The sequence below is a fragment of the Danio rerio genome, chromosome 18, assembly GCF_052040795.2.
Source record: "Danio rerio strain M-AB ecotype USA chromosome 18, GRCz13ab, whole genome shotgun sequence".
In the NCBI taxonomy this organism is placed as follows: domain Eukaryota; kingdom Metazoa; phylum Chordata; class Actinopteri; order Cypriniformes; family Danionidae; genus Danio; species Danio rerio.
The window spans coordinates 3270917-3292533 of record NC_141038.1 but is presented as its reverse complement, the minus strand read 5'-3'; the positions used below and the strand labels follow the sequence as shown (position 1 = coordinate 3292533).

The following is a 21617-nucleotide window of genomic DNA, read 5'->3' as shown; positions in this document are numbered from 1 at the left end:
ACCGGCTGGTTTAGCCACAGCCACATCACCCTGCAGCCCAAGACCGGTTACTCACTGAAGCTAAGCAGGGCTGAGGCTGGTCAGTACCTGGATGGGAGACCACTAGGGAACACTAGGTTGCTATTGGAAGTGGTGTTAGTGTTGGTGCGCCGACATATGGTGCAGTGGCACGTCGAGGCATCGCGAGTTCAGGTTCCGGCTCGACGGCATTTCCCTACCCTACCCCCTATCTCTCTCTCCCACTTCGCTTCCTGTCTAAAATCTGACCTATCTAATAATAAGGGCAAAAAGGCCAAAAATCGGTCTTTGAAATAAAAAAAATCTTAATTTGGTTGTTTAAATTCAACACAAATAAATTGTTTGCAACAGTTCTGCATGCAACACTTTTTGCTCGGTTCACATGAGCTGCACAGTCTGCATAATCTGGTAGAGGAGTGGCAGCCAGCTTGCGCCAGCATCCTCTCACAGCGGATGTCCAATATATTGTGCATATACACATATTCAGTCTGTTAAACATAAAAAAAAATCACAAGAGAGCTAATAATTTTGACTTCAACTGTATATATTTCATTTAATCTTTCATTTTCTTTGGCTCAGTCCCTTATTTATCAGGGCTCACCACAGCGGAATGAACTGCCAACTATTCCAGCATATGTTTTACACAGTGTATATCCTTCCGGCTACAACCCAGTACTCGCACACACCCATACACACTCATTCTCACACACACACACTCATACTGCGGCCAATTTAGTTCACCCAATTCCCCTAAAGCGCATGTGTTTGGACTGTGTGGGGAACCGGAGCACCCAGAGGAAACCCTCCAACATGTGGAGAACATGCAAACTCCACACAGAAATGCCGAATGACCCAGCCGAGGCTCGAACCAGCAACCTTCATGCTGTGAGGCGACAGTGCTAACCACTGAGCCACCCTGCCGCCCACAGTCATTATTGTTTTTGTAAATAATAAGCGACGTGATCAAACAGAACTGTTGTCTGTCTTGTTAATGAGCAGAGTCAGACACACTGAGCATGACTTTATTTCACTGATATGTCCTACTTCTCTGTGTGTGTTTTGTGCTTGTGTTGAACAGCAAGGAGCTCAGATGATCTTCAGTGCTGCGAAAGACCTCGGTCAGCTCTCCAAACTCAAGGTGAGTCTTTCTTCTGAGGCTTTTCCATAGTTTTTATAGTTGATGAAAAAGCTTTAAGTGCTATTTAAAGGGAAAACTAGATGAATTAGGTTAACTAGTAAAGTTAAGGGGATTAGGGGAATCACTGGACAACAGTGGTTTGCTCTATAGACTAGAAACATTCAAAACACATATGTGTGTGTGTCCAACAGGATCATGTGATCCGGGAAGAAGCGCGGAGTCTCAGTCCTCGTCAGTGTGCCGCTATGGATTTAGTGCTTCCTACAATCAAGGTATCAGTTTCTGTCTCCTTCTGCTCTCAGACTCACATTACAGAGAAGATAGACTGTATACTGTATATAGAGGTCGGGGGGGTCACCACACATAGAGTGAATATGTACTGAAAACTCTCTCACACACACACACACACACACACACACACACACACACACTAAAACACTGACACACATTCTCTCTCTCACACAAACACACAAACGCAAACACACACACACACGCACATTAAAACACTGACACACATTCTCTCTCTCACACAAACGCATACACACACACACACACACACACACTAAAACACTGACACACATTCTCTCTCTCACACATATGCACACACACACACATTAACACCCTGACACACATTCTCTCTCTCACACAAACACACAAACGCATACACACACACACACACGCACATTAAAACACTGACACACATTCTCTCTCTCACACAAACACACAAACGCATACACACACACGCACACACACACATTAAAACACTGACACACATTCTCTCTCTCACACAAACGCACACACAAACACACACACGCACACACACACACACATTAAAACACTGACACACATTCTCTCTCTCACACAAACACACAAACGCATACACACACACACACACACACACGCACATTAAAACACTGACACACATTCTCTCTCCCACACAAACGCACAAACAAACACACACACGCACAGACACACACATTAAAACACTGACACACATTCTCTCTCTCACACAAACGCACACACAAACACACACACGCACACACACACACATATTTAAAAACACTGACACACATTCTCTCTCTCACACAAACACAAACGCATACACACACACACACACGCACACATTAAAACACTGACACACATTCTCTCTCTCACACAAACACACAAACGCATACACACACACACACACGCACATTAAAACACTGACACACATTCTCTCTCTCACACAAACACACAAACGCAAACACACACACACACACACACATTAAAACACTGACACACATTCTCTCTCTCACACAAACACACAAACGCAAACACACACACACACACACATTAAAACACTGACACACATTCTCTCTCTCACACAAACACACAAACGCAAACACACACACACACACACACATTAAAACACTGACACACATTCTCTCTCTCACACAAACACACAAACGCAAACACACACACACACACATTAAAACACTGACACACATTCTCTCTCCCACACAAACACACACACGCACACACATTAAAACACGGACACACATTCTCTCCCTCACACAAACACACAAACGCAAACACACACACACACACGCACATTAAAACACTGACACACATTCTCTCTCTCACACAAACACACAAACGCAAACACACACACACACACACGCACATTAAAACACTGACACACATTCTCTCTCCCACACAAACACACACACGCACACACATTAAAACACGGACACACATTCTCTCTCTCACACAAACACAAACGCATACACACACACACGCACACATTAAAACACTGACACACATTCTCTCTCTCACACAAACACACAAACGCAAACACACACACACACACACATTAAAACACTGACACACATTCTCTCTCTCACACAAACACACAAACGCAAACACACACACACACACACACATTAAAACACTGACACACATTCTCTCTCTCACACAAACACACAAACGCAAACACACACACACACACATTAAAACACTGACACACATTCTCTCTCCCACACAAACACACACACGCACACACATTAAAACACGGACACACATTCTCTCCCTCACACAAACACACAAACGCAAACACACACACACACACGCACATTAAAACACTGACACACATTCTCTCTCTCACACAAACACACAAACGCAAACACACACACACACACACGCACATTAAAACACTGACACACATTCTCTCTCCCACACAAACACACACACGCACACACATTAAAACACGGACACACATTCTCTCCCTCACACAAACACACAAACGCAAACACACACACACACACGCACATTAAAACACTGACACACATTCTCTCTCTCACACAAACACACAAACGCAAACACACACACACACACACGCACATTAAAACACTGACACACATTCTCTCTCTCACACAAACACACACACGCACACACATTAAAACACGGACACACATTCTCTCTCTCACACAAACACAAACGCATACACACACACACGCACACATTAAAACACTGACACACATTCTCTCTCCCACACAAACGCATACACACACGCACACACACACACACACATTAAAACACTGACACACATTCTCTCTCTCACACAAACACAAACACATACACACACACACACACACACACACGCACATTAAAACACTGACACACATTCTCTCTCTCACACAAACACACAAACGCATACACACACACACACACGCACATTAAAACACTGACACACATTCTCTCTCTCACACAAACACACAAACGCATACACACACACACACACACGCACATTAAAACACTGACACACATTCTCTCTCTCACACAAACACACAAACAAATGCACTCACAAACACACACAGACACACACACACACATTGACACATTCTCTCTCCATCGTACAAACACACAGACACACACACACACATTCTCTCTCCATCGTACAAACACACAGACACACACACACACATTAAAACACTGACACACATTCCCTCTCACACAAACACAAACGCACTCACAAACACACACACACAGACAAACATGCACGCACACACACACACACTAAAACACTGACACATTTTCTGTCTCACACACACACACACACAAACAAACACACACACACACACACATTAAAACACTGACACACATTCTCTCTCACACAGACAAACACACACACACACAAAAACACTGACAAACATTCTCTCACACAAAAACACACACACGCACACTAAAACACTGACACACATTCTCTCACACACACAAACAAACACCCACACACACACACACACATTAAAACACTGACACACATTCTCTCTCTCACACAAACACGAACACACACACACACAACACTGACACACATTCTCTCTCACACATGCACAGGCATACTCTCTTACACACTGACACTAGGGTGTGTGTGTGCGTGCGCGTGCGTGCGCGTGTGTGATCAGAGATATTATTGACTGCTGCTCTTCCGCTCATTGGTATTCAGAGGACAGAAGCTAATTAGTGAAGTTCAGAAAAGCCTGGAGTCAGATGCTGTCAGTGAATGGAGAAGAGCTCAGATTCAGAGCTGGAGGTGCTGGAGATCTGCAGATACTCACACAATAATAAGAAGAATTCATCTGTGCCTACAAAGAAAAGAGACACGCACCCATAAAACCAGAGAGAGGAGAACAATCACAGTCTGATGTCTTTGTTTTCACGCCTCTTTAAATATGAATGAATCTGTGCACTCCAAATATATAAACATTGTCCATTTATGTCTTATATTATCTTAGTATCTTAGAAATATTCTTAAAGGTGCAGTATGCAAGTTTGACACCTAGTGGTTGAACTAGGTATTGCTTGTCTGATTTAAAACATGCAAGCACAGGTTGCCAGATTTAGGACACCAACAGGATTGAGCCTGACTATCAAGCCTAACGGCTGATTTAAAGGGTCACGACACACCAAAACACATGTTTTGAGCTGTTGACAGTCCTATATGTGTCCCACACTGCTAAAAACACTATTAGGACACATATATGTCACTAGATAGTGAAAATTGGTTGTTTTTGCGTAATTTCGAGCAAATTAATACTTCTGGAAACTAATTTTTGAAGCTGCGTCACGGCCATGAGATCTTAGTGTGAATTCCAGCATGTAGACTGGACGTCTGTCCCTGGGAGTACCGTATTACGTCTCTGAGTGTGCTGCATTAATGCATGAGTAAGGCTTGGTTCAAACCAATCAGCGCGCTGTATTGTGCAACTTCATTAATATTCATCAATGTTACAGTGTTTAGACGGCAGAGAGACGCCACGTTGTGTTGGCAAAACAAGCGTGCAGTGTTGCTTTTATAATTTGCTGCAGTGAAGGTTTTGTTTTCATTTTCTCTCTATGAGAGCGCAGCTGGACTCACGTGTGGATAACAGTGCACGTTATGTGCGACAGAAATACGAGTCTAAGGAACATTGTTTAGCCGAGAGCTGTTCTCATCTGCAAATGGTGAGATCCGGATTTGTTGCTCGTCTCCTCTTAATAAAGACGCGGCTCTAGTTGCTGTTGATTGTTCTGTCTCTACAGATTTGGTAAGTGAGCGACTTCTCACTTGAAATCTTTGTTTATTCAGATGGCAAAGTTAGTTTGTATCGAACTATTACACCGAGTGTAAACATGTTAACCCCACAACCAAACTATTACCGTCGTGTAGGATTTTCGCCGTATTTTATGACCGGAATAACACAAACGGCTTTCTGACACTACCTGCCTAGTGCATCTAAGTTTCCGGGAAATGCTTGTTGTGCGGTAACAAACATTGCATAAAAAATACACGGTTACAGCAGTTCCTCGAATCAAATATTTCGTTTGTCGCGAGGGGCATGAATGAAATTCCTGAATGAAAGAGCCAAACTGCAGTTAAAGTCCACCATTTAATAATTTGGTAAATAATTTGATTACTGATGTCCAAGTAAACACAGTCACTTTCTCCCCTGTATGTGTGTGTGTGTGTGTTTTGACTCTGAAAATCAGCGCTAGCCAAATCGATACTCCCATATCATCCCTCTTTTGCTCCTCCGACACTCCCCGATAAACAGAGCTGGACACACCCACTTTCCTGACTTTTTCCAAAGTAGAGGTGTGAAAACACCCTGCTGAAACAAGGGGGTTTCATGGCACTTTAAGTCATGTTCTATACAAGCACCAACCTCCCGCTCTCCCTCGGGAAGCCAATTCAGAAGTAACTAAAACTGCAATTCATCGATTTGCCTTTGGGGGCTGGCTTCAGGAAATCTAAATGACTTCTGACTGCAATGGTATATTTACAGCTAATAATAACTTGTTTACAGCCTGGTACAAAAGATGGTTTTGCTGTATACAGCTAATATACCCCTTCATGAAAACTGTGAGGGGGTGATTTTTTTTTACTCATCCATTTTGTTTATATTAAGTCTGAATATTTAAGGGCGTAGCCACTTGAGTGACAGCTGGGTCATGTCACCTCAGCTGATTCCGGCTGATTAGCCGCTGAACTCTGTATATACATCTTATTTTTGTATTGTTTTATGGGCTTTACACAGTCAGTTGCCTTTTGGAATTATTTCCTGCAATTATCAGATGATATGGCTTGCTGTGTGCACTTAATTGTGCTCACAAACCGTTCAAGTTGCCTCCATTTCCCAAGTGAATGAGATTATATACTTACCATCTTTATAAATGTATTTGTTATGCTTAAGATATATTGACCATGAATATTGGTAATATATATTGGTGTATTTGAACAAAACCGATTTATTAAACAGAGATTATGCATTTAAATTCACGCAAAACATCGCAAAAAATGACAAACTACAACATTTTAACAAAATTGTAGATATTTTTTGTTTCTCTTGATTTTTCTCTCTTTTTGACAATTTCATTTAATATTTTTCCCTGACATAAATTTGCACTACTCATTTTAAAACCATTATTGTAGGTTATTTTGTTAGATAAGCGGCAGATTTAGCTTCCGTATTCAGTAAAACTAATGTATATGCACAAAAATAATATTGTAAAGTTTACTATAGAAAACATTATTCTAAATGAGAGATTTGTGGGGTTGTACTCGTATATGCTGGCCACTGTATATAAGATAAGAGCTATATTTTATGGAAGAAAATCTATATGATCTATTCATGTATTTTTATCGAGGGTTTTTTGTAAGGTCAGCGAGAGTAAAAATAAAGTAAATGCACTCATTGAAAATGACACGTGGCCTTTCCACAGATTGATTGGTCAGTGTGAATCTCATCAGTCTCAATCACAGCGTCTGCAATCGGCCTTTACGCTAATAGAATAATAAAGCAGATCTGATCAGACGTCTGATGGAGAAAACGCTTTAATTCCACATGCACCGACAACACTCTGCAGCTTTCTAAAAACTCACACCGAACTAATGAATTCATTTAAGACTCATTGAGTGTGTTTATTTACCATAAAAATTAAAAAATTTTTTATAATGTTGGAATTATCTATGGCCCAAGTGAGCTTGGTACAAATATGTACATTAAAGATCTGGACTACACCTGCTGACAAAGTCTCTATTATGATTGCACAAAGCAATGATTAGGACCCAGAGTGATTGCCTTATTTTGTGTAAGGATCTCCCATTCCTGATAATGTACTTTTGTTTAGGGGGAGGGAGGAGCTGAATTGATATATGTCATTATATTGTATGCTTTGTAATAATAATAATAATAATAGTCGCTGGATATGCAACGCTGAGTTGGAAGTATAGATGACCAGGAGCCTTAGTTTATATAATTGTATGCGGCCTATTGGGCACGTTTTCTAAAATGTGCCAATCTCAATTTCTTGTGTTTCCATTTTTGCTCATGATAACGTCCTTTTAGTGCACTGAAATAAACAATTCATTGGATTTACTCAATTTTTACTCAAGGTAAGTAGTTGCAAACATTTATTTGGGCTAAATTTAAACAAACAAATTCAGTTGAACATTACTTCATTAAATTTGTTTGTTTAAATTCAGCCCATTGTTTGCAACCATTGTTTTTAGTGTGTGCATCTATGAGAAAAGTCAGTCGTCTTGTCATCATGCATAATATATCAGCTAGATATCGACTGACCCACACGCCCTTCACCAAACCCAACCAATAGTGTTTTCAAAAGAAAACTAAGAAGAAAAGCCACCGCGTTTGTTTCACACAAAATGCAGCCACATTTCTCAGTTCTCAAAAATGTATCCCCGGCAACATATTCCTAATGAGCCTGTGTTCAGGAAATCGCAGAGAAACAAAATAATCCAATGTCAAATGTTCTCAGTATGGTGCAGTTCTTGTTCAGCTTGTGTGTTTTCTGACTGCATGTTTGTTTCTCTGGTCCAGCAATATTTCCATGCGGGTGGAAACGGTCTGAAGAAAACCTTCCTGGAAAAGAGCCCTGATCTCAAGTCCTTGAAATACGCCCTCAGCCTTTACACTCAACCCACAGATGCCTTGATCAAGAAATATATATGCACCCAAACCTCTCAAGGTAGGAGCGTGTGTCTGTCTGAGAGAGAGAGAGACTGAAGGTACTTCTAGTATTCAACTAGCATACAGTGTGCAGCTAAAAATCCTTTTTTTTTTACATAAATTCCTGTTATATTTTATTATATTGTTATATATAACAATATGCAATGTTATGTTACATTTATTGATAGTAAATTGACTTTTGCTGCAAATGCAGCGTGTGTTTTTTAAAAAGCTATGCAGAGATTTTATCTCATGATGAGGTTACAACATTTTAATGTGAGTCAAGATATTCTGGAGATGGTATACAAGTACTTAGTTGAAAGTGTAGTGGGTTTTAACACGATTGCATTGTATGGACTGGTGCCAATTAAGGAATCTAAAAACTGTGTTGAATAGTAAAAGTTGCAACCCAGGCTCAATCTGAAAACGTATTCCCGTGGACATTTCTGGAGACTGCGAATTATGAAGCTACGTATGGCTGCATTTCATTTTTAAAGCGAACGATATAGGGCGATGTGACGCCGTTCCTTTTGACGCTTACCGGCTGACAGCTTACCTCTTTTTCTGGACGTTTTTTGTTAATCGCCGGTTGGGTTTAGGGAAGCGGATGGGTGGGTCAGTCGGTAAACTTGGTTGTGTTTAGGGAAGGAGGAGAGTGGGTCAGCGAATAGGCCGGTCACACAGTCAATCATTCAGTCAGTCAGACAGATGGTCGTTCGACAGTGGCCTGTGGTGGGTTCATGCAAGAACAGCGCGGGTGCGAACGGCACTCGCAAGAGACATTTCAGATACAAAAAAGCGCACAGCGGCCTCTCAGGGATTCGTGAAAACAAAAACAGCTGAAATATGTACCTCCCTTGATGTATTTCGCGGCCTCCAGAAACAGTTAAGGGACTTTTCAAAATGAGCCTGGGTTGAAAACTTGTCAGTGCAATTGTAGGTAAAGCACAAAGACAACCAAATGAAATTCCTTCAACTAGAATTAAACAGAAAGCACACGTCATTACTGAAGATTATTCTCATCCCTCAAATATAACATTTCTGCTCTTGTCATCAAAAAGACATTTTAGGCAACCTCAAGTAAAGAAAAATGCATATCAAATGTCGTTTGTGTCGACTGACATTAGAATTTTACATACTTGTTTCTAAGTATTTATAGGGTTTAAATAGAGTTTTTTTTTAATGTGTTGATGTGATGACGTTGAATGTATTTGTGTTGCCTGTTTTTTTCTGTGAAATCAGGTAATGTAAACGCTGATGTGGCTGTGCGGTGAAGACAAAGATAAATGTTTACTTGTGGACAAAGAAATTAAAGCATATTTTAACTTTATTTCTTTTATTTTGTCTTAAATTTGAAAATATATATTTACAAAAAAATGTAAAAACTGCTAGTCAATAATTTTAGCCACTTAATATTTAAATACACTATAATATTATGGTATGGTTAGTATATATTTTAAATACTGTATTTGCTTATATTGAATATAAAAGTAATCACAGTCAAAAGTCAGACAACAGCAGACAAATTTTGACCCCTGACTGAGTTTAGAGAGTGTGTTTGTGTGTGTGTGTGTGTGTGTGTGTGTGTGTGTGTGTGTGTGTGTGTGTGTGTGTGTGTGTGTGTGTGTGTACGTGTTTTTGTGACTTATCAGGACACAAATCTGTATAATGACATGGGTATGATACAGGTATTACGAAAAGGAGGTGAAATATGAGGATATTGGTGACGTCTTCATTTCTTAAAATGCTTATAAATCCTACAGAATGAGTTTAATCAGAGAGTAAAGCTGCACACTGACTCCTGTGATGGTTGGGTTTAGGGGTGGGGTGAGGGCAATATAATATATGGTTTAGACAGTATACAATGAATGAAAACCTATGTAATGTCCCTACTTTTTCCCTACAAAACAAACGTGTGTGTATGTGAGTGTGTGTTTGTTTGTTTGTTTGTTTGTGTGTTTGTGTGTTGTTTGCTAAGGCTACTATCCTGCCCTGTTTATAATTCGTCAGACTTCAGGTTTGGAGTGATTCATCATTGTAGTTTTGTTGTTTTATTTATTTTATTTTTTGTTATTGGAGCAGGTGATGGATATCTGAGGGGTTTTTATATAACAGTCGCATCACGCTGGGTCACGCTTACAAAACATTGTCGTTGTTTTTTTCATTTTGTTTAATTTGAGTTCATATCTAGGGCGGCACATTGCATTAAAACAAAACTGTTACCACACCATTGCTTAGTGTGATTAGTGTGCGGTGTGTAATGATGCTTTCTAAATGATGCATTACTCTATATGTCAGTAACAGTGTTATTAAACAAATGCCGTTCTGACTGTTCCTCCATCCTTCATTACAATATTCCCAATTTATATACTTCACACCCACAGTGGAGAGAGTCGTTGTCTTTCTGTGCAAATGCTATACTTCAGGAGTTTAAACTGACAAGACTGTAAAACATGTTTTGTTTGTTTGTTTGAGTAATGAAGGCACAAGCTGTAAAGCTCCGCCCTTTTTGGATAAGGGGCATGGAACAGCAACTCGTTTGCATTTAAAGAGACTCACAAAAGCAGGGGATTTGGACAGGGATCTGAAGCTTCACAGACACATTTGGAGAACACCCGAGACTTGCAAAATTGGTATAATAGGACTTTTTTTTAGGCGGCACGGTGGCGCAGTCTGTCGCATAGCTAGAAGGTTACTGATTCGGGCCTATAGGTGAATTGGGTAAGCTAAAATTGTCCCAAGTGTATGAGTGTGTAATGGTGTTTCCCAGTGATGGGTTGCAGCTGGAAGGGCATCCACTGCATAAAACATATTCGGTTCATTCCGCTGTGGCGACCCCAGAATAATAAAGGGACTAAGATGAAAAGGAAATGAATGAATGAATTACTGAAGTTATTCAAGGGTAAACTTCCTGCAGTTTTTAATACTGCAATACATTCATTCATTTATTCATTCATTCATTTTCTTGTCAGATTAGTCCCTTTATTATTCTGGGGTAGCCACAGTGGAATGAACCGTCAACTTATCCAGCAAGTTTTTACACATCGGATGCCCTTCCAGCCGCAACCCATCTCTGGGAAACATCCACACACACACTCATAGACTACAGACAATTTAGCCTACTCAATTCACCTGTACCGCATGTCTTTGGACTGTGGGAGAAACCGGAGCACCCGGAGGAAACCCACGCGAACGCAGGGAGAACATGCAAACTCCACACAGAAACGCCAACTGAGCCGAGGATCGAACCAGCGACCTTCCTGCTGTGAGGTGAACGTTCTACCCACTGCGCCACTGCATCGCCACTACAATACATATCACATAAAAACAATCCCGGTGTTTGCAGTCCTGATAAAAGCCGACTCTTTCATCTCATATCTCTCATTATATATTCACCTGTTGTTTATAGAAACCCGCAGCAGTTGTAAATGCATGTGTCCAAAAAGTGCATCTTTCTTCATTTCAATGCAATGATAATCTGATGTGAAAATGATGTGCAAAAACCCAATGAGAAGAAGCTGATTCTGTGCTGATTTAGATGACGTCCAGAAACTCAAAGTCTCATTTATATGCAAAAATATCAATCCTATTTAACAAGCGCTTCCGTAGATTTCCATGACCTCTGACTCTTGCAGACTCGCTTTTTGTGGGAAAATCTGCAGCTCATCATGTGATATTTGTGGTTCAGATTTCCTTGTCTTTCTGGACTCAGTTTTATAATCTCTCCAGAGAAGGGTTTGTTTTGTTAGTGTGTGAAAAGGCCTGTGAAAGTGTGTGTCCTGTGGGTCCGACAGAGGAAAAACACCCTGTCACTACATTTCAGAATCAACCTGAATCATTCCGGACTGCCGTTTTTTTTTACTTTTACAGAGAGTTTGTATTGTTATTATCTACCTGTTCTCCTTGAGGTCATTTCTAATCGGTTTTTATGAAGCGGAATCACATTGTAAAAGATTTATAATTCAGTTGAGAAAGTTTTGAGTTCTCAAAGTCTCGGAGGATCGATGGAAATTTGATTGCTCGTGATATGAAGTTCGTAATAAAATCAGGACGAAATACTCAATGTCAAAAATATGTGTGGAGTTCACAGCACTTGTCATTTGTGTTGTTATTAATTGTAGCATTATTTGTAATGGGGTTTGTTTGCATTTCCATATGTAAATATACTGTTTTTTCATTCATTAATTTTCTTGTCGGCTTAGTCCCTTTATTATAACGGGGTCGCCACAGCGGAATGAACCGACAATTTATCCATCAAGTTTTTACGCAGCGTATGCCCTTACAGCCGCAACCCATCTCTGGGAAACATCCATACACACATTCACACACACACACTACGGACAATTTAGCCTACCCAATTCACCTGTACCGCATGTCTATGGACTGTGGGGGAAACTGGAGTACCCGGAGAAAACCCACACGAATGCAGGGAGAACATGCAAACTCCACACAGAAACGCCAACTGAGCCGAGGCTCGAACCAGCGACCCAGCGACCTTCTTGCTGTGAGGCGACAGCACTACCTATTGCGCCCCTGCCTCGCCCTATACTGTTTATTTCATTGTAAATTATCTTTCATTTTTTTCTTTATCTTGTAAAAAAAATGTATTTATTTTATGTTATAATCAAACTTGATATAAAGAGTCTGCAGAAATACTTTGATTGACATTCTACGTTTGTACGTGTCATCAGAGGGGGAAGCCCCGCCTACTAGTGACCATCTTTCCCTCATTAGCATATGACGTTAGTCTGGTTTCTGAATCTGCCACTGTGCTGACAGACAGGCATTTGTAGACCGTTCTATGGGCCCACGCAGTTTTGGGGCCCCAAGAGATATTATTAGGGGCCCAAATGCCATCCTCCAACACACCCACGCCCCACCCTTCACTTTGATCTCCAACCCCCCCCGTCCTTCATTTTCATCCTCGACAACCTCCCCGGTCATCACTTTCATCACGTGACATGGATGTTCCCTGTGATGGGTTGTAGGTGTTGGGTTCATTACGCTGTGGCGACCCAGGATCAATAAAGGGCCCCGTTTACACTAATGCGTTTTCGTTTTAAAACGCAGAAGTTTTTCTACGGTTACGCCGAAAACGGAGCGTTTTGAAAACTCTAGAGAGGCTGTTTTCATTCTAAAATGCTGCTGCTGCGTCTCAGGCCCCGTTTACACTAGTGCGTTTTAGTTTGAAAACGCATAAGTTTTGCTACGGTTACGCCATCCGTCCACACTACGCCGGATTTCTCGAGCGCTGAAAACGGAGCTTTTTGAAAACGCTGGAAAGGCCGTTTTCATTCTAAAACGCTGCTGCTCCGTCTCAGTGTGGATGGGGAAAGACGGAGACATCTGAAAACGGAGGCAGGGCTGCAAACGTTCGCCTATCTGATTGGGGCTTTTCCTCAATATTAAGTAGCCCACACACAGTTCAGTCTCGCATCCTCTTCTTGTAAGTTAAGACTTCGCAAGTTTGATCAAGGCTGCAGTCTCCCCCTCCTCAGTTTGATATGGAAAACATATCGAGGACACGGGTAAATCTTCAAAGGGAACAGTATACTTTATAACTTCATTCACATCACCTTGGCTACGTTGTTTCACTTTCTCAACAATAAAATGTAAACATGATTTAAGGAACTGCCTATTTTCTTTTTAATATTAGCAACTTAACAGACAGCAGAAATGTTGAGGCGACGTGCTGAATATATGAGCGTCATCTTCACTGTGTGGATATTTATAACAAAACGGAGCCGATAACAACTGCCTCCTTTCAATTTCAGTGAAAATACGAAACGCACCCTCTCTTTTGCTGTTTTAATAATCGATAATGTCCATTATAAAAGTATATTATACAATAAGTTTATATATTATAGAAAATAAAGGCAAGTGATCAGTCAATATACAGAATGTAGGCTACGTGGTTTGATTATTAACTTATCTTTGCGCTTAGCCAAAACACGTTACCTGAAAACAAAAGATTCCAATGACCAAAGTCGAGGAATATGGCGTTAGATACAGACAACAAGACAAGTGAAATATCACGTTTAATAAATATAGTGAGATTAGATCCAGCAGGAGATGCTTGTTGAGCAGTCCGACGAGCACAGCTCTCATCTGGGAAAATAGGCGGCAGCGCTTGCCCAAGAATGTGTGTGTGGTCACGTGATGTGCGTTTTCAGCGTTTTGGTGTGGACGGAGAGCAGTTCAGAAACGCTAGTGTGGACGCGGACCGTTTTCAAACTAAAAGGCACTAGTGTAAACGGGGCCTAAGTCAAAAAAGATAATTAATGAATGAATAGTTATTTTTAAAAAATTAATTATGCTGGTTAAGCCTTTTAAAATGCTCTTTCAAGAGTTTACACTTAGATACTGTTTGACAACTTGTTAGCAAGTTAGCAGGTTTGGCATGCTGTCCCGGGAGAGAACCCTGAGCTCGGAAATAGTTAAGCCCAGGGCTCCCGCCAGGTCCATAAAGTATGTGAGGGGAGTACAAGGTCAGGTGTTCTCGAGATCTCCTCTCGGCAAAAGAGGAGAGGAGAATGGGTGGATGGGGGGGGTTTCTTCGGAAAACGAAGATAAGGGAGTAGTTCTTAGCTAGGTTACTTATAGTGAGTTTGGATCAATCCGATTGGCTAGCCAATGAGTGTAGATGAGTGGCCAGCTGCAGTCAATCATATCATGTGCTCCTCTTGAAATTAGTTTGTGAAACTTCATTTAAACTGAGAACTAGGATCTTGCAAAATAACAAAACAACATATATAATTGAATATATGCAATTGAAAATATTATGTACTGTCATCATGGCAAAGACAAATAAATCTTTTAATAAAATACACAATTTATATGCAATTTATACACCGGATTTCACAGTTAAATTTGAGATTGTTTAAGATTTCATTATGAATGAAATTTCAGACTCATAGAGGGCTAAATGCTAAGTATTTTTTAAATTATAAATTATTATAATTTATACATTTAATAATACAGTAATAATAATTTAAAATATAAAACAGAGGTCAGTATCCTTAGCAGTAAATAAACTTTTAAGCAAATGTTACTGTAAAAAAAAAGTAATTAAATGCTTTGTTTAAATAAAAAGTTTTATTGAGACAGCATGTTGGTGATTGTATGGGTATTAGGGGCCAGATTGGGTAGCTATTAGTGAACAAAGGATAATGAAGTCCTGTTAAATGCAATTTATACAAGTAATACAATTTTTTAAAGTTAAATAAATATCTACATTAAATATTTGAAAATGAATTAACATCCCACAGAAAGGCTAATAATGTCATCTTCAATTGTTGTGTGTTTGTTATCAGCGTCAGAGTAAATGTATTTGTGTGTGCGTCTAAACATGGCCTGCAGAAGTATATAGGCAGATCCTTCACGTCTCCACCACTCAAACTCTTTCTGAAAGCCAGTGTGTTTGTTCAGGACGAAAGCAGAGCTGAGGTTAATCTGATCTGGATTGATTGTTGATGTCTGCTGTAGGTCATTGTGTAGTTTTTGATTTATCTTGCACACATCATGCGTTCTTCTATTAGTTTGGGCTTCACAGTTTCTGTTTTCTTAGTTAATCTGCAATTGCTAAGATAACTAATAGCTGTAATTAAATTACTTTTCTGCTAACCCACATTACATTTCATTTTTAGGTGATTTAATTAGTTGTAATGCCTTGAATACTGTAAATGAATTCATCTCTTCTGTATTAATTAATTAAGAGAGAGCACAGCAGAGCAATATATAATTATTTGCATATTTTCAACTAAAAGATAATTTATCAAAGCAATTGCATGTGCTTAAGAAAATACTAAATGTATATTTTTGTTATTTAGTGCACTTTAACTCTAAATTAACCAACTCCAAACAGAAACGTGTGTCAATATATGATATTCACTCACTGGCCACTTTATTAGATACACCTGTCCAACTGCTCTTTACCGCAGACTAATCACATGGCAGCAACTCAAGGCATTTAGGAATGTAGACATGGTCCAGACGATCTGCTGCAGTTTAAATCGAGCATCAGAATGGGGAAGAAAGGGGATTTAAGTGACTTTGAACGTGGCATGGTTGTTGGTGCCAGACGGGCTGGTCTGAGTATTTCAGAAACTGCTGATCTACTGTGATTTTCATGCACGACCATCTCTAGGGTTTACAGAGAATGGTCTGACAAAGAGGAAATATCCATTGAGCGGCAGTTCTGTGGGCGCAAATGCCTTGTTGATACCAGAGGACAATAGAAGATTGCAGAAATGTTGCCTGCTCTTATAAGTCTCGACTTCTGCTGCGTCATTCAGATAATAGGATTCCGAATTTGGCGTCAACAATATATGGACCAAAATCTTGGAATATTTCCAGTACCTTGTTGAATCTATGCCACAAAGTATTAAGGCAGTTCTGAAACCAAAAGGGGGTCCAACTCAGTACTAGTAAGTTGTACCTAATAAAGTGGCCGGTGAGTGTAAATGAAATATGGTCTCATTAGTTTGAAACATTTTTTTTTTGATACGTTAAGTGAAATGTATTAACAAAATTAAAAGGTCCTGTTTACTCCAAATTTAAAGAACGTCCTATTCACATAGGGCAGCAGCATCAACGCTTCCCATTCACTCTGAATGGGTGACATCAGGCGTTGCTGAACTGCATTGTGGATCCGTTAGCGCCGCTTCAGTGGGTTGTTGCTAGAGCGGATACGTTTGCGGCCAGAAGTTTATTTAAACGCGAATTATTTCTATTATTTATTACATTTCTTATTTGTTGTATTTTATTTGTTTTTAAAAACAGTTGTTGTACCGAGTATTAGTTATGTTATCTATTAAATTACCCAATAAAGTGTATTTTTTAACGCCTACCCCCACCCCAACCCTAAACCCAACCTTCACAGTACTGTAAAAATATTAATTATTGTTATACAGTGTCATTAAAAAATGCTGCTTTATTAAATGTGCATATCGCACTTCCGGCCGGCCGCATATCCGACCTAGACTTTACCGCTTCAGTGGCGTTGGTCATTGCAGAAGTTGGAACTTGCTCAACTTTTCAAGCACCGACGGAAGCGTCAGCCAATCAGATCGCTGTATGCAAATACATCAGCTCTGACAGCGTACTGCTAACTCATTTCATTAGCAGACGCTGCTCTGACAATCACGTCAGCCCCACCTAAAGCCCCGTGTGAATGGGGCGTAAGAGCTTAATTTGAATTAAATTTAATCATCTATGCATTTAGATTGATGTGGATTTTTTAATGTTTACATACTAACACCCAGGGCCATGTTATATCGAAGTTGATATCTAGCCGCATCATGTTGGGGTTTTGACGCATCTAATTTTTACAAGGTGCGCCATTAGCCTAATGCTCAAACCCCAACCTAGATGACCAGGACACACATTATGGCCAAATTTAGTTAATCAATTACCCTAAAGCGCATGTGTTTAGACCAGGGGTCACCAATCCTGGTCCTGGAGGGCCGGTGTCCCTGCAGGGTTTAGCTCCAACTTGCCTCAACACACCTGCCTGGATGTTTCAAGTATACCAAGTAAGAGCTTGATTAGCTTGTTCAGGTGTGTTTGATTAGGGTTTGAGCAAAAATCTGCAGGACACCGGCCCTCCAGGAACAAGTTTGGTGACCCCTGGTTTAGACTGTGGGGGAAACCCACACCAACACGGGGAGAATATGCAAACTCCACACAGAAATGACAACTGTCCCAGTTTTTATATTTGCTCAAGTAATTAAAATACTTATTGCGAAGTTACTTTTCAGACAAAGTCATTAGAAGAGTAATTTAAATACAATTTAATGATGATTCTAATGACTATTTTAATGATGAAAAATGGCTGAGATACAAAAACACAGTGTTTACTCCTCAGTTACTCTCTCTCTCTGCATCTACTTTAGTGAGGATATGGTTTATTTAACCAAAAGTATCCGCTGTAAACCAACAACCATCCATTAGAGCAGAGTGATGGGAGTTTGAGTTCAGAGGGTCTGACAGAGCTCAGCTATTAAAGAGTAATCAGCGGAAATAAATCTCGCTTCATAGTGATTTTCTAAAATATACAGCAGCAATGTGTCAGTTTAATCTTCTCTTCTTTTTCCCCTAAACAACTTTATCATAAGTCTCCAACTTTGTCACAAAAAAAAAAACAAGCTGTTTATACTCTTAACAGTTAAAGGGATAGTTCACCCAAAAATGGATATTCTGTCGTCATTTACTCGCCCTTCAAATGTTTCAAACCTGTTTGAGGAAGATATTTTGAAGAATGTTGGAAACCTGTAACCATCAACTTCCATAGTATTTGTTTTTCCTACTATAGAAGTCAATGGTTACAGCTTTTCAGCATTCTTAAAATTATCTTCTTTGTGTTCAACAGGAAAAAAGAAACTAGTTTTAGTGAGTAAATAGTGAGTACCTGTTCATATTTAGGTGAACTGCCTGTATTTTTGTCTTTTACTTATATTTTACATTCATTGTTATGAATTTTTCATTTGTACCAGTTTATATTTACCATTTTTTTACCATATTATATTTACCGTGTGACCCGTGGTCTTGTATGATGCATTCATGTGACTCAAATCTGATTCCAGGTCAGTCCACAACTGGATCCTTCGGTGAAGTGGCCGTTCAGGTGGACCTGATCTCACACCCTGGAACTGGAGAGCACAAAGTCAGCGTTAAAGGTAAAACAAAACACACACACACACACACGCTCACATTAACACATATGATTACATGTGCACACACACATGCGCGTGCATACATAGTCACATAGACACACTCAAAGATTAATGTACAAACACACAAACACTCAGACTTGCACAAACATCAACACACATGCTCACATTAACACATATGCTTACGTGTACACACACACACACACACACACACAGACACACTCAAAGACTCACACACACACATATACTCATGCACACACATATTTGCACACTCCCGCACACTCACAGACCCGCACACATCAGCATACACTCTCCCTGTCTCTCCCACACACATGCACACACACTATGACACTTACTCTTGCAAAACACACTCACAAACATCAGCACACACACACTTTTACACGCTCTCTCTTCCACACAAACACTCACTCACATACTTGTACACACACACACACACACACACACACATTTGCACACTCACTCTCGCACACATCCAGACTTCCGCACACTCTCTCCAACATGCATTCACTCTCAATCTTGCACACAGACTCACAAACATCAGCGCGCACACACACTTACACACACTCTCTCTCTCCCACACAAACACTCACTCTCGCACTCACTCGCACACACACATTTGCACACACTTACAGACATCAGCCCTCACTCACACACAGCGTTTGCCTCCTGATTAAGATCCTCCGGGTTGTAAAAGGCTGTGTGAGCGTGTTTCTCTGTGTTCATTGAGGCAGTCAGTGTAATGTGACTGATAAAGCGTTTGGATTGTGCTGCTGTAATTAGCAGAATGAAAGTTTCCTCTGTCTGTAATGACTCTCAGCTGCCGCTTCATCAGGAGCTCAGGATCTGACTCGGCTCTGTGGGACGACTCAACACTGGACCACAGAGACACACACCTGCACAATCAGCCCAAATCATGACCACACACACACTCAATAATGCTGCGGTCACACTAGAGTTTGAGCTTGCGAAATCTTGTCGAAAGGTCCAGCGAAAAGGGCCGGGATTAAACAAGATGAATAAACATTAAAAAAAGCGAGTGATTGGTCCAAGTTTTAAATTTCTGTCCAGAGAGGTCATGTTTTGATCAGCGATTGGTCTCACGCCATCAAGTGATGCGATTTCGCAGGTCTTGATTTCACCAAGCTTAAACCTTTCAACACAGTGAACTGTGAAACTTGACGCACGAATTTGCATTCCCGATCTGCAGAGGTGGGTAGAGTACCCAAAATCTGTACTCAAGTAAGAGTACAAGTACTTGCCGAAGATTTTACTCAAGTAAAAGTAAAAGTAACAATCTTAAAAGTGACTTGAGTAAGAGTAAAAAAGTACCTTATGAAAAAATTACCCAAGTAATTAGTTACTTAGTTACTCATATATATTTATATAGTGACGCGGTGGCGCAGTAGGTAGTGCTGTCGCCTCACAGCAAGAAGGTTGCTGGTTCGAGCCTCGACTGGGTCAGTTGGCGTGTCTGTGAGTGTGTGTGTTTATGTGTGTTTGGATGTTTCCCAGAGATGGATTACGGCTGGAAGGGCATCCGCTGCATAAAAATTTGCTGGATAAGTTGGCGGTTCATTCCGCTGTGGCGACCCCGGATTAATAAAGGGACTAAGCTGACAAGAAAATGAATGAATGAATATATATAATAATATGTTATATATGTTATATATGTTTTATATATATATATATATATATATATATATATATATATAAACATAATTTTATGATTTTATGTTAATAATAACGTTTAAATGTTATATTTTTAATGATTAACAGCCTGACTGAGTAATATTCATTCATTTTCTTTTTTCGGCTTAGTCTCTTGTTAATCCGAGGTCGCCACAGCGGAATGAACCGCCAACTTATCCAGCAAGTTTTTACGTAGAGGATGCCCTTCCAGCCACAACCCATCTCTGGGAAACTGAATGACTAAAATTTACTGGGATAATCTGTTATTCCATTAAACAGCTACTTGGTTATCTCAAAGCAGACCCGTAGCCAGCCTTTTATAAGGGGTCTTTTTCTCAAAATGTTGAACTTTTTGCATTTATTCACCTCATTTACAACGCATGAGATTTAAATACGGTATTTTAGTGACATTTTAAGCACTATTTTAGCTGGATTAGCCTGTTAGCTCATCATTATAATGACACATTTAATGTACCAAAATATTTTCTAAAGATTTAGAATAAAGAAAAATAATTAAATACTTATTTTTACAATACAAATGTATTAGATCATAAATCGTTAGAAAAAATAGGAATCTGTTAAAGTTTTAAATTAAAA

The 21617-nt window shown here is 39.9% G+C and overlaps 1 protein-coding gene and 1 long non-coding RNA gene across 11 annotated transcripts in view; one reads left to right on the top strand and one right to left on the bottom strand.

The window, feature by feature from the left end:
* unc13c (unc-13 homolog C (C. elegans)) overlaps nucleotides 1-21617 on the top strand; it is a 328781-nt gene that overhangs the window by 294560 nt on the left and 12604 nt on the right. For all 10 annotated transcript variants that reach the window (NM_001441457.1, NM_001441456.1, XM_087291368.1 and 7 more), the window contains 4 exon segments: nucleotides 1097-1156; nucleotides 1348-1428; nucleotides 8512-8659; nucleotides 19224-19316. In NM_001441457.1, the coding sequence (NP_001428386.1) occupies nucleotides 1097-1156; nucleotides 1348-1428; nucleotides 8512-8659; nucleotides 19224-19316 (382 nt within the window).
* LOC147832719 (uncharacterized) lies at nucleotides 4637-20091 on the bottom strand. Its single transcript, XR_015514662.1, has 3 exons — nucleotides 19962-20091; nucleotides 19170-19289; nucleotides 4637-4776 (listed from the first exon to the last, which is right to left on the bottom strand). It is a non-coding gene; the product is annotated as an uncharacterized LOC147832719 (long non-coding RNA).